Below are 14,222 nucleotides of genomic sequence, written 5' to 3' on the forward strand. Positions count from 1 at the left end.
ATGCAGGACCAGAGTTAATGATTGCATTTTCATTTCTAAAATAAAATAAAATGAAACCAGCCCAGCAGTTGCAGGGATCACTGATGCTTATTGGAATGCAGCCATTGTTGATGTTATCATTTACGCTTAAGCCTTTGACTCTGGGGTCAAAAGTTAACCTTCAAACTCAGGATGTTTTAATTAGCTTAGTTTATTTATTAACTGTTTTTAACCAGCCTGTGCACTGTGTGTGTGTGTGTGTGTGTGTGTTTGAACTGTTCATTCATTATGCTGAATAAACAGTTCACACACACACTGTTTTGTATTGCTGTTTAAACCCGGTCATAGTTGTGCACAAATACATTAATAAACACAAAATATTACCAAAAAACACAATACATTAGTGTTATCATATGATGGAAATGTTTTAATTTATTAAATCAGAGAACCCCATGTGGGATAACCGTTCATTTTAATCATCAAAGTGAAATTTTGAATTCGAGAGAGAAATCACAGCCTCTTTGTTGTCAGTTTGAATCCAGCAGACGTTCTGATACGCAGGAAACACAGCTGTGTCAGTGATTACTGCACTAATATACTCCAAGTAATCATACAGGGTGGCTTAAAAAACTCTGAATATCTGTAGCAAAAAGAAAACAAAACAAATAACACATTTATAAAAGACACATTTTATTACAAGTATGCACTTACAAAATTACAGCAAAACATCTCCGTAACGAGCCTCTTAAACCTTTTCTACAACCGTTCAGGTTTCTTTGCCAACGTACGTTTCTTAATTCAACGTTAGATTCCAGTACTTCACTTCATTGAGGGACTCAAACAAAAAGCTCTCAGTGACTGTTGAGGCACACAACCTGAAGGAGAGGATGCTGCAAACAGCTCCTGACTCTCCGCTGAGTTAATCCAGTGGTCCCGAGTCTCCAGCCCATAAATGTCAGACTGGAATGACGCAAAGTGGGAGACCTGCTTCCAGCTTTTTAAAATAAAATAAAAAAAAAATCTCTTGATAACATCATCCAAGTGGCAATCAGATACAAAACAGCACGACGTCAGTCAAACGACCACAGATACACTTGGTTCTTTTGTGCAGAGAAACGTTTGGATTCACAGTTCTGGAGTGGCGTTGACCAAAGTATACAGTCACTGTTAGAACCTATGATAAATACTGAAGCTCTCCTGCTAATGTTATACCATAGTGTTGCTCTCGCCAATTTTATCCACCAGCTGAAAGAGAAAAAGAGAGCAATACGCAGTTAGTTTTTACAGCTTCAACTGAGTGAAAACATTCAATGCAAACAAAGTTAAAAGCTCACTTACAGAACTAAAGAAAAAAAACTGTCCAAAGGTTCATTTGACTCTAAATAATTTCACCCAGTGAAGATCTGAGGACATAAACACTATTAATAAAACGACTCGTTGTGTGAGGTTATCAGTTTTTATTTCACACTCGCACTTGTTCATCCAGAGACTTTCCGGTGTGCACAAACTTTGCAGAAACTGTTATCTAATTTTGAATGATATCATATAAAGATGGCCAATGTGCAGTTCATTATCAACACTTACTGTACTGATCCCTGGTAAGCTGAGCAAAGACCCGAGCACAGGTACTCGTCTGATGAAGCCAACTGCCACCGGGAAGAATCCTCTATTAAAGATAAAGCAAAAGAGGAGAAACCAAACGACTCACATAAATTCAGGATGGTGACGAAAAAGAGACGTGTTTTCTTTCCGTTTGAACTGACCTGAACAAGAGGAAGAACCCGTAAATCTCCAGAACGACTCCAATGATCGGCCACCCGATCAGAACCACAAACACTCCTCCCAGGAAGAAGCTGGTGGCTTTTACTTTATGCCTCTGAAAGAAGAATCTGAACGTTCGTTCCAGGCCGATGACGAACGACAGGCCGGTGACGAACAGAATCTGCACAGAAAGACAAAGACGAGCAACACGATCACATATGTAACATCTGTCTGTTCGCACCCGGGAGATGTTTTTAAAAATAATATTGGTTAATACTGATCAACTCACGTTCCCAATGGCAAGGAGGGCTTTGTCAAAAAACAGCATCATCCCGAAGAAGAGGAAAAACACACCGAACCCTGTCAGCCCCATCCCAATTTCTGTAGATGTTAGGACACAAAACGGTTCTTAGGACCACATGGTAACATCAGATGTTGTGAACTGACAAGCTGCAGACACTAAAAGGTGAAATATCAATTTAAAAGAGCATGGTTGAATGTATTAAAACACACAAACGACATTATTAACTTATATTTGTCTTCATTCAACTTATTTTAAACAAAAGCAAGACTGCTCTGTTAAAATTAAATTTAATATTTAGATTGTGGTGCTAATTTTTTTCTTTTTCTTTTTTAAGGATCTTTGGATTTATGAGACAAAGTACCTTGATCTTAAAGGTGCTTAATCTCCTGCTTTGGTCTAAAAACAGACATTCCTGTGGGGTTAGTGATCGATTTCTCAAATGATTGTATTTGCTAACTTCTAACTCTGACTACGTGTTAACTATTGCTGATACAGCAGTTACATTGCACTCAATTAAGAGTGGAGTCAAATGGAGTTTCAATCAATTATTCGTGATGGCCAGTTAAAGAAGACGCAAATCATAAGACATGCTTACACTTGCATTATTACATTCTTTTATCTGTAATGTTTACATAACAATTAATCCAACAATTAACTGCTTTTGAAACTGGTAATTTAGTAAATTGATAAATAACGTGTAAATAAAATAATAATAGATGAAATATGACGCCTATCTAGAGACGGTGACGTGCAGCGAGGTGACGTACCGACGCTCTCATCCAATGGCGTTTGAGCTGCTAACCAAGTACAGCAAGCTAAACCGGGTTTTACACACAAACACGACAAAAACAGCGGAAAAACAAAAACTCGTCTTACTTTGAGAATCCGTGAGTGAAATCATTTTGGCAATAGCTGGAGAACTGATCGATTCACGCAAATCTCGAAGCGGCTCGAACCTGCTTCTTTGGCTGTTGGCGTTAACTGATAATACAGAAGCAGCGATGAAGCCAAAGCTAGCGGTTCGTTACTCCCCGTCTTCCGGGGCCACGCAAGCACGTATTCCAAAGATCGTTTATATATACGGTCTGTGATACAACCTTTAGTAAGCTTCTGACAGCGAAACAGTTGATCGTTACTTTGTTTATTAAAACGAAGAACAAAAAGGGAAATTATCTGCTCTTACCAAACGATAATCACTTAATTTTGATAACTGTTTACATTTAGCTGAATATGCTGTACTTTAAATGAAGAACAGCTTTGAATCTAGTGGTTGAAATTAAGTGCTAAATGAAATTTGGTATTTCTCAGCATCTATTTTTTTTGGCAGTGTAATTAAAATATGTCAGTAAACGTGCTCCATGAAAAATGAGTATTTGGAAAACTCTGATGAGTAAAATCTGGAACTGTAAAATCCGGAAAAAATAAAATATTTGGTAACCACTAAGCCTATTTCTTGGAACAGGCTTCTAAAGACAAAAATATGTAAATATTTTCTCAAGTTAGAATGAGAATGAATGAATGAATGAATGGCATATTTATTCTGAAACTGCTTTATATGCGTCTGTGTGGCTTCTGATGCAAGAGATTCGGTCAGAGTGAGAGCTCTTTGAAAAGTTTTTTCACTAAACTATTGTTCTGCGCATGCGCCTTCAAACATTTCTGGTCGTCACGACTGCGCGTTGATTACGCTGTTAGCGTATTAATTTAAGCTATCGGTTCTTCATAAAGCAAGTACTCCTAATACAATTTTCCAGGTAATAAATGTATTTGACTTGTAACGTTATCTTAATTAGAGAGAGAACTTTAACGACATTGCGTACCTTTTCCGGTCATATAAAAAAATGAACTACAACTCCCAAGAGCCCACATGATGAGGAAGAGTACAACCTCAGATAAGACGTATTCAACTGAACACCAGGAGTTTGTGTGAAAGCAGAGGACCTCGTAGAAAACACAAACCGCTGGGTTTTCTTTGCAAATGTGCGCCGATCAGAAATCCGCTTTTCTAAGTGACACTTTTTCTGCCGAGTTTTTCTTCAGCAGTACGCCAACATGGGGACAGTTTTTGCCATCGCTCTTGTTTTTATCGGATGCTGTAGCAATGTGGTGTCTCTGGAGCTGCTTGTAAGGTCAGTGGCAAACTTTGAGTGCTAATGAACTGTCTGTCGCCTTTGCTATGGAAGTGTTAACAGCTGTAACTTTGTTTGGAAATCTCACTTGATTATTACTGAATCCAGCATACAGAGTATAGTTAGTGTGGACTGATACATTATCATTTTGTCAGAGGTGGAAAGTACTCGAGGTGCCTATTAAGTACCTTATTTCATGTTCCTGTGTAGAATTTGTATAAAGTATTCATAAAGTAAAGTATTCATGGAGTACTCTGTTACTATGTTTGGTTACCACTGTACTTTTTTAAAGATCAGACACTGGAGAACCTCATCCCATAAGAGTTACCTTTCTTATGTCCCAGTTGTTTAATATAAAAAGTAAAATAACTACATAAAGAGCATCAATATGCAATACACTGCATGTGCAGTAAAGTAAAATACATATATACGTTCATATTACAATAGAAAAAAAAGAAAACTGAAATAAATGGCGAGAATTAAAACAGTTTATTGTTAAAGAAGACAAAGAAAATACTTGAGAAGCTGAAACGTTTATTGAAACATTTCAGACAATATGAAACCATAGCTGTCATGACATAACCGTACTTAACTCTGACAACTTGTTGAGTAAAGTAACAATCCTGTAGTCTTTCCATCTCTGTGTGTTTTAAACAAAAACGCTTACATGCGGGAAATCGTTTGGTATTTAGTTGGTAACTAAGCGTCCATAGTTTGTCCGGGTCTGCTTGAGGAGTAACTATTGAGTATCCACATACTGAATTATAGCTCACACTGATTTAACAGAACCTTAAGCCGAATTTTCCAATAGATTTTAGTTTAATGTCAGAAATATGACATGGAAATTGCTTTAATTTAGAAAACAACACTGTGTTTTGCAGTATTAAAAAAATACGTCAGTAATCTCATTACAATGAGAGACTAGAAGATCAATAAACATAAGCATACTGCTCTTGCCTGTTTTAGATTACTTCATGTTCTGCGGTGGTATTGTTTCAAGCTAAACACCTTCAGGTTTACTCCATATGCTGTTCAATGTGTATCCCTTCTTTCCTCTTTTGTGCCTCATCTCCTCAGAGAGTTTCCAGGATGTGGCAACATCGTCACCTTCGCTCAGTTTTTATTCATCGCAATCGAAGGTTTCATCTTCGAGGCTAACTTTGGGAGGAAGAAACCGACAATCCCTCTAAGGTAAGAAAAAAAAAAGCTTGAAGGAGTTTGAACTTGATGCTGCGGATGAAAGACATTGGATGAATACTAAAGCAACCCCGTGTGTCTTTTTGTCCAGAAACTACATAATCATGGTGACCATGTTCTTCACAGTCAGCGTGATCAACAACTACGCTCTCAAGTTCAACATCTCCATGCCGTTACACATGATCTTCAGATCTGTAAGAATTTGTCTGCTTTCCCCCATTACCAAATAACCTGCTTCCATCACCTCCGCCTCAGAGTGATCTGATGTGTTTGACCTGCTTGTCTTGTTTCTCTGCAGGGCTCACTGATCGCTAACATGATCCTGGGAATCATCATCCTGAAGAAAAGGTACCCTCACTTCCCCTGACAACACCGATGCCTCTTGTCCAGATTAATCAGAGCACATCAGTGTGCAGTTTGATTGCAGTTGTTTTCACCTTCTCACCCTGCAGGTATTCAGCGAGTAAATATCTGTCTATAGCTTTAGTTTCAGCTGGTATCTTCATCTGCACCATCATGTCTGCCAAACAAGTGGTGAGTCCTCTGCAGAACACGCTGCAATATAACGAGACTTTTTAATTACTTAAGTGTTTTTCTGTGCAGCAAGTCCTTCAGTACAAGGCAGCCGTCTCTCTCGAAATATGCAGTCTTGACCTGTTAATATTTTTGATGCATTTTGTTTCTGCAGAATATGGCCAATGAGGGATCAGAAGAGCAAAGCTTTTATGCGTTCATGCACTGGCTTGTAGGTGAGTCAGCAACATCTCACTTGGAAAATGATTTTTTTTGTATTATTACTGATATAGCAGTTTATTATTTTTTTGTGATTCATCAGTCTATAGTTTAGTCTATTAAAAAAGAAAGTCAGTAAATAATAAAAATCATATCATAAATCAAAAAATCATAAATGTTTTCAGTCCAAAACCCTAAATTCAGTTTACAGTGAGATAAAACAGAGAAAAATGGCTAATCTGGAGGATGATTGTCATTTTTGCTTAATAAGTGACTTAAAAGAGTCAGAAAAGAAAGACTTGACAATTAACTTGTCAACCAGTTGTTTCAGCTCTAATTTGGAGGCAACTCAACACATAAAAAACTAGCAGCAGCAACATTAAAATGATGTTGTTGTCAATTAGATTTTTCTTTTTTGTCAATTCAGGTATTGCCATGTTGACCTTTGCTCTGCTGATGTCTGCGAGGATGGGCATTTTCCAGGAGACGCTGTACAAGCAGTATGGGAAACACTCCAAGGAGGCTCTCTTCTATAATGTGAGTTTTCCTTCTGCTCCGGCATGCAGGACACACCCACAATATTCACAATATCTTTATGGGAAGTTCAAGATTCATTTGAGTTGAGTAAATTAAGCTCCTGTTTGTCTTTCATGTCTCTAGCACTGCCTACCGCTGCCAGGCTTCCTGCTCCTCTCCACAAACATCTACAGCCACTGTGTCTTATTCAGTCAAAGCAGTGAGTCCCGCCAGTTTATTCAGGACATGTCTGTGGGTGGAAAGTTCACAGTTAATATATTTTATTCACAGATGTAAATAGATGTTTTCTTTTGTTCTCAGGCCCTGTAGTTGTTCCTCAGATTGGACTGACTGTGCCGATCATGTGGGTCTACCTGCTGGTCAACGTCATCACACAGTATCCTGTCAAAAGTTCATTTCACTGGCTCGTATTTATTGTTTGTTTATTTATTAGTCAGGTTTGTCATGTCTCTAATCTGTGCAACAGTTCACCCTGGTCATGAGACCAAAAGGTTGAAAACTGCTTTTTATTATATAAACTCAAAAATAACTCGGGAACAAACAGGCAAAACAACCAAACTCCTGATATAATTGGCTGATTGTCGAGAAATTCAAGTTGTTGTTGTTGTTTTTTCCACGTTCTCACGCTCTTGTTCCAGACTTTAACCAGTTTTTTTTCAGATACGTGTGCATCCGTGGCGTATTCATTCTGACCACAGAGTGCACCTCGCTGACGGTCACTCTGGTGGTGACCCTGAGGAAGTTCCTCAGCCTCATCTTCTCCATCCTTTACTTCCAAAACCCCTTCACGACCTGGCACTGGGTGGGTACGGCTGTGGTCTTCTTGGGCACTCTGCTGTACACGGAGGTGTGGAGCAGCGTGCAGGCGGCTCTGCGTGGACCCAAGGTCAAGGAGAAGAAGGCGGAGTGAAGAGGAAGAGGAGCAAGAAGAACAATGGACTGGTGGTTGAATAGAAAAGCTGTCAGTGTGTTGCACTGAGGTTGTTGCTGATTGACTGTCCTGAAACGGTTTTATACATTTACGTCATTTTGTTTTCACATCGCACATCATAGGCAGCATTAAACCCCATTTTACACACACACGCACACACGCACACACACAAACACATAAAGGATAAGGCTGGTGAGGTTTTATGTTTTTGTCAATAAATCAACAATATGATATTGTCACCCAAAAGCCATTTATTGGTGCTAAATCTTTGAATCGGCTTCAATAAATGTGTATTAGGACTGGACAACATGACTTCTTAAGTGTGAAATGAGTCGTTCACGATGATGAGCCAGCAGAGAATCATCACAGAGCTTTAGAAAGGGTTTTAGCTCAGCGTTTAGATGTCCCATATACAACTTGTCCCATAGCATCGGTTTCTGCAGCTGTTTTCAGCACAAAAAGCTCTAAAAATCCCACTACCTGCTCAGGACCAAAAATCAGACAGGAACGGTTAGCAGCTGGTGGTGGTGATCAGAGTGGAGCGTTTAGCAGCTGAAGAGGCTGATGATTCCCACAGGAGTGAGTTGATGAAGATCAAAAGCACATCTAAAGCTGCTGGATGTGTGCAGAGCAACAGTTGACTTCACAATATATAGTCTTTAAAAGTGATGATATGTCTTGAGCTGCTGCAGTTTGTTGATTATTATTAGAAAAATTAAGTTAGCCTCTGTTTTTTATAATGATCGTTTGTGGTTCTCAAATGAGAGAATAAATTGCTGTTTTGTTTTTGGTCTTACGTTGATCAGACAAAACAAGGAATTTGATGACGCCACCTTGAGCTCTAAGATATTGTGATGGGTTTGTTTTACTCTTCTTTTTTTAAAATCAGTAATGAAAGTAATTGTTAGCTGTAGTCCAAAACTGTCAACGTTGTTTTCACAGCTTGTTTGTTGTTTCCGCTGCCCTGAAGTGGCCATAAAAATCAGTTGCTGTTGGTATAAAAGCAGGTCACAAATACATCAGACAGTTTCCCAAAGCGGATGGACACACATTTTTAGCAAATATTACTAAAACAGGAGTGAGATGTGCATTTGTAGGGACTATTTTCAGATGTGGATTAATACTTAACAGGCACACTTATGAGTATCTACAGCAGCATAAGGACTTGAAGAAATGACTCAAAATAAACTTCAGCTCTCCTGTTAGTAGTGAAGGAACATGTGGGTCAATGAGTGTTTTTAATAGCTGGTTTTGTTTTATTTTAATTGAAATTGCTCAAAATAAAAGATATAGTTAGAAAATATAGGATCTCACCAGCCCTGTTTTTTTTTTCCAAATATATATATATATATATATACCATTAGTACCTCATTAGAATTTAAATCATTTGATGGTTCCGCTTTTTCTTTCGTGTGTAATGTTTGAATATTTATTTTCTAAACGTAACAGCTTGATTTTCTCCATGTTAACACATCAGTAGAACAACACTGAACACAGTAATGTGATGCTGAATGGACAAAACACATCAGTGCATTGCGTAGAGTCAGACCATGTAAACATACAGACGGGACCATTTAGTTCCTGTAATTGTTTTCTCTCTCTCGTGTCTAAATTGTCTCAGGTGTATTAGATCTGTATTATTAATAAGAAACATTAAATTAAACAATGCAGCAGGTCTTTACACAATCACTTTTGACTTAAATTAAGAAAGTACACGTTTAGTTACTAATGATGGGGGGGGGGTTTCATTAGTTTTCATTAGTTTTATACATATTTTTTAGCTGGGACACAATGTTCCCCCAGTGTTTAATTGACTGTAAGGCCAGCGGACCAATCAGGAGAGGCGTTCTTTTAGCTCCATCCAATAGCAGCTGCTCTTGTTCCCAGTCAGCTGTGGGAAGGGCAGCTCGCTGCAGCTGTTGGAGGAGTTGGTCTCACTGAGCCCAGATCCACATTGTGGATAAATAAAAGTCCTTGTGAGTATCCACACAGTCCTGATCGTGGTGTGCAGCTGCGGGTGTGGATGGGGGGAAACGGCCCGAGTCACTTTTCTCAAGAGGATGGAGAGGGTGGAGTTACTTTTGTGAAGGGCATTCGGGTGAGTGAAAGATCAGTTGAGGCTTTTGCGTGGATTTGAAGTGTGAGGGGAAAGTGCGCAAGAAAATGAATGTTCAGTGCACACGTTTCAGCGTTGTTTTCAGTTAAATTCTGTGAAAACACAAAAGTGTTGATGTGAGCCTCATGTTTGTTGTCACTGCGCAGAGTCAGCGGCTTTACGACTCACTCTGCTCTGGTGTGAGTGTTGTGGGTGGTAAATATAGAAACAGAAAAACAAGAACTTCTGAGAGAAAACAAACACTGAGTCAGAATAGAACAGAGCTGCTGGAGAGGATTTTCCCAACAAGACAAACCCGATGAGAAGGAGGTTTAAATCTGTGACAGTACATTTACTGAAGCGTAGTACAGACAATTTAGAGGTACGTGAACGTTACTTATGTCTTTTTTTTTCTTGCTGCTTTATATTTCACCACATTTAAGAAGAAAATGTTGCTTTCAAACTGCCTATGTTTGACAGCTTTAGTTACTTTACAGTACATAAAGTAATTAAAATTACATGCACATTTACCAGCTGCAGAATTAAAGCTATGAGCACGTTAATGTATCAATAATTATAATCCATGTCTTAAATGTGATTTCAAAATGAGCCATTGTATATAATAGTCGAGTATTTTTTTTTTTTTTAAATTTAAGTATGTTTTGATGCAAACTTAATTGGATATATCATAATTAATAATATTAAGTAAGACCCCAGATATGTAACAACAAAAATAAAACAAAGCAGAGAATCACAAGCAGGTCATTCACATGATGTGCAGGACTTCCTCATCCTTCCCCAAAAAAGAAAATAATCAAAACGAAATAAGAGATACTGAGTTCGTTTTGAAAGACAAACACATTGGAATGAAAGGAAACGCATGCCCACAAGGTGGAGTTTGTAACGAGGATTTGTTTTTCTCTCCTCATGTCAGCTGTCAGACAAAGTCATCAAACGGATGAAAGAGTCTTCAAACGCCGTCACTCCTCAACAGTCACAGAATGAAAATCCTCCCCCACACTCACCTGAAACACAAGTGCCCACCCCTGTTCCTGCCCCCTGTGTTGAACACTTAATACCTCTCCTGACGGCTCCTCCTCCTCCACATCCTCCATTCATCCCCCCTCCACCTCCTCACGAAGCTCCATCCTCGCCTCCAGCAGTGGAACCTGCTCCTCCGGTAAAACTCATCCCTCCTCCTCCTGTAAAGTTCCACTCCCTTCCCCCTTCCTCTGTGGAGCCTGCAGCGCCGCCAAAAACTCCGCCTCAGACGGACCCTGTTGTCTCAGCACCTCCTCCACCCCCAGCTACACCTTCTCCTCAAGTGGAAGCATCCGTGTGTCCTCCTCCGCCTGCTATAGTGGAGCCAGTAGTCCCACCTGCTGTCGAGTCCTTCATCCCACCTCATGTAAAGCCACAAACTCCATCTGCAGAGTCATCTGCAGCAGCTGTAGCGCCACCTGAGCCTTCTGATTTTGTGGAACCAACATCTCCCACTACTTATCAACCTGCGGCCGTAGCTCCCTCTGTTCAACCTCAAGATCCTGTTGTCCTGTCAGTGCCACTCATGGAAACAGTCCAACATCCACCCACTGTTGAGTCTACACCAGCTGAGCCAATAATCCCACTCTGTCCCATTGATTCAGCTCCAGCTCCAGTTGAAGCTGTAGTTTCACCTCTGCAAGTGGAGCCAACGCTTGTTGAGCCGGTAGTCCCAGCTGCTGCAGCAGCAGTTGAAGAAGTGCCTCCAGTCGTGGTTCCAGCTGTGGATCCGCCGTCTCCATGTGAGGTGGTTCCACCTCCATCAGAGCCTGTAGCAGCACAATCGTCTGCTCCAGAACTCACTTTTGAAGAGCCCTCCCTGCCCTGTCACTGTGTGGAGCTGGCTGTCGTGCCCACTGTTGCGCCTGTAAGTGAAGCCCTCGTAGAGCCTCTAGCACCACCTCCACCTGATCCAGCTCCTCCTGCCGAGGAGCCCACCATCACCCTGTCTCTGCCCCCTGTCGCTGAGGACAAAGTGCCCGCTGTCGCCTCAGTGCCACCACCTGCAGCAGGTGAGTTGATCTGGAACTGATCAAATCAGGTACGTTTCCAATACGACTGTTTCCACAAACTGCATGTGTTTTGCGTGCAGCTTCTCCTGTTTCTCCTGAGATGGTGGAGGAACAGCTGAGGCAGAAGATCAAAGAGGAGATGCAGAGACGTCTGGAGGAGGAGATCAGCCAGAAGAGGCAGGAGCTGCAGCAACAGTAAGAACAATTTACAGTTACGTGTCATTATGTGTGTGAGTGTGTGGGAAGATATGAGTGTATGAAATAAACCTGGAGTGAATGTTCGGTCTGCATAGTAAAGCTGAAACAATTAAGTCATTAGTTAGTCTTTAATCATTTAGGCAAAAGTGCCAAAATGTCACTGCTTCAGCCTACTGAAATGTGAATGTTTGCTGGTTTTCTTTTTCATTTATGGCAGTAAATTTAATGTGATATTGGTTAAAGAAAACCAGGAATATAAAAAATATCAGCTTGGACTCTGGGAAACTGCACTAGTTCTGTTTTATCCATTTTCTTACATTTTAGTGACAAAATGAGTATAAAAGATTAATTGGTAATAAAAAATAATCATTAGTTGCAGCCCTAGTACTTGGCAAAATAAATATATATATGAGTATTTCACATTTACTGCAGAGAAAGATGCATCTATGTTACAAATTCTCAACATAGAAATATCAAGTATGAGTAGAAAATTAAAAACTAACACTGCATAAAGTGTAGGGAAGTGCCCCTAATCATTTTTAGCACGTGTTAACCTGCCAGATACTTTTGAGAAAACTTTTTAGAAAAATACTAATTTTATGTTGTCTTCAAATGTCTTTTGAATGTCTTTTGTCGTTTGACCAACTGTCCAAAACCCAAAGACATTCACTTTCAGGCGAAATCAGTAAAATTTTACATCTGAGAAGCTGTAACTAGAAACTATTTTTGACATTTTTGCTATGAAAATAGTTAATCAGTTAATCACCACAGAGCATTCACTCTAATGAAATGTAAGAAGGCTGCGTCGCACTGAGTGGAAATGTGTGTGTGTGTGTGTGGAGGCTGGAGGAGGTGAGGGCTCAGGCTCAAGCGGAGGCCAGAGCAGCAGCTCAGGCTCAGGTGGAGGAGCAGGTGAAGAAGACTCTGGAGGCGGAGAAGGCGGCGTACACTGAGAGCCTGACAGAATCCATCGTGAAGGAACGAATGAAGACAGAAGATGAGAGGCTCATGGTGCAGCTTTATGTAAGACCAGGAGAACATGTCTGCTCTGTACACGTGACAGGATCTCTCTTGTGAATATGAAATTCTTTCCTTTCTCTTAATGTCTCTTTCTTTCTTGCCCTCTTGTCTTGTTTCAGTGGATGGAGATGAAGGTAAGATGGGAGAGAATTTACACATGCATGACTCACTTTTTCACTTTCATCCCGACCTAATCGCACGTGGGAAAACAACTGCCGAACAGCTGTTTCGTTGCTCTTTATTTCCTTAATGAAGCCACCAAGACAGGAGAAAACAAATCATTTATAACTGCACGGCAAGTGACTGGTTTCAGTGGTGTGACAGAGTCATTATAAAAACATTTTAAACCCGCGCAGGCTCATCAACTCGAGGAGAGGGAGGGAGAGCTAAAGAAACGAGGCGCTCTGTACAAGGAACACGTCGCTAAGCTTGAAGCAAAGGTAAGCTCCGTTTTGAGTAGTTCTCGTCCCTACGTCTCATTTAAGATTAAGTTACATTAAAGCCCCTGAAAACTTCAAAAACCTCAAAACCTCCTGTTTTATATCAATAACATTAAATATTTATGACTATTATAAAGCAAGTTTTCAGTGTTGCGTTCACCTGCGGCAGGCAGCTGTTTTCAGAAAACAAACTCGACGTTGCCTGCTCTGCACAGCTGGTGATCAGGAGTTGGTGGAGACCAAAGTCAGAGTTAAAAGAGAGAGCATGCCAGACTTATTTTCCCCAGGTGGACTCCCAAGTTGTGCAGATTAAAGATAATGTTGCACCAAAGCTGCTGCATGTTTAAATAAGCATTGATTTTCAACTTGGTGATATGTGTCCACGACCTGTTTCTGACAGCTGAAAAAAGTTCAATCTAAATTTAGGATAGCTTCAGCGATCTGTTAAGTTTCTTAAGAGTCTCAGATGGCTCCAGCTCAGGAATGATTATACAACATATCATTAGTTATGACCTGTAAGTGTAGATTTAGCCTACTTTGCATTTTATTTGAATATCTGCTGACATGTTGCAAACACCCTGTGTGCAAACAACAGAATAAAGCTTCCGTCTTTACTGGTGTTGGCTCTAAATTGTCTTTATTATCTGATTTTGTGATGTGTCTTGTTTGTTGGCAGCTGAATTCCTCATTTCTTTCTTATTGTTTTGATTTTCTGTTAGGGATGTCTAATCAGGCTGCATATATATATATATATTAAAACAAACAGTAGTGTGCATGTGCATTTGTACAGTCCTATGGAACTGCGTCATAGTGCTCACGCCGCTTGTGTAAACAGGGACACGCTG

The 14,222-nt window shown here is 40.1% G+C and overlaps 3 protein-coding genes across 7 annotated transcripts; 2 read left to right on the plus strand and 1 right to left on the minus strand.

Moving 5' to 3' along the window:
* Nucleotides 1–652: 652 nt before the first annotated feature.
* LOC124062502 (vesicle transport protein GOT1B-like) lies at nt 653–3,113 on the minus strand. 2 transcript variants are annotated; one of them, XM_046395306.1, is made up of 5 exons: nt 2,921–3,113; nt 2,030–2,121; nt 1,743–1,921; nt 1,564–1,645; nt 653–1,224 (listed from the first exon to the last, which is right to left on the minus strand). In XM_046395306.1, exons 1-5 carry the CDS (start codon nt 2,943–2,945, stop codon nt 1,186–1,188), a joined length of 417 nt encoding a protein of 138 aa, XP_046251262.1. In that variant the 5' UTR covers nt 2,946–3,113; the 3' UTR covers nt 653–1,185. The 2 variants fall into 2 exon arrangements, with proteins under 2 accessions (XP_046251262.1, XP_046251263.1); XM_046395307.1 differs by having other exon boundaries at nt 2,812–2,941.
* A 566-nt stretch (nt 3,114–3,679) lies between these two features.
* slc35b4 (solute carrier family 35 member B4) lies at nt 3,680–9,251 on the plus strand. The gene is made up of 10 exons (XM_046394760.1): nt 3,680–4,173; nt 5,251–5,364; nt 5,462–5,564; nt 5,669–5,718; nt 5,823–5,904; nt 6,059–6,119; nt 6,530–6,639; nt 6,763–6,838; nt 6,940–7,015; nt 7,300–9,251. The coding sequence occupies exons 1-10, from the start codon at nt 4,097–4,099 to the stop codon at nt 7,547–7,549; spliced, it is 999 nt and encodes a 332-aa protein (XP_046250716.1). The 5' UTR covers nt 3,680–4,096; the 3' UTR covers nt 7,550–9,251.
* Nucleotides 9,252–9,401: 150 nt separating this feature from the next.
* LOC124062178 (vegetative cell wall protein gp1-like) lies at nt 9,402–13,995 on the plus strand. Of its 4 annotated transcripts, XM_046394757.1 has the most exons (7): nt 9,403–9,668; nt 9,833–10,047; nt 10,600–11,719; nt 11,800–11,914; nt 12,760–12,940; nt 13,057–13,071; nt 13,294–13,995. In XM_046394757.1, exons 2-7 carry the CDS (start codon nt 9,985–9,987, stop codon nt 13,435–13,437), a joined length of 1,638 nt encoding a protein of 545 aa, XP_046250713.1. In that variant the 5' UTR covers nt 9,403–9,668; nt 9,833–9,984; the 3' UTR covers nt 13,438–13,995. The 4 variants fall into 4 exon arrangements, with proteins under 4 accessions (XP_046250715.1, XP_046250713.1, XP_046250714.1 ...); XM_046394759.1 differs by lacking the exon at nt 9,833–10,047 and having other exon boundaries at nt 9,402–9,546; XM_046394756.1 differs by lacking the exon at nt 9,833–10,047 and having other exon boundaries at nt 9,416–9,668.
* Nucleotides 13,996–14,222: the final 227 nt, after the last annotated feature.

The sequence above is a fragment of the Scatophagus argus genome, chromosome 7 (assembly GCF_020382885.2).
Source record: "Scatophagus argus isolate fScaArg1 chromosome 7, fScaArg1.pri, whole genome shotgun sequence".
Taxonomy (NCBI): Eukaryota; Metazoa; Chordata; class Actinopteri; family Scatophagidae; genus Scatophagus; species Scatophagus argus.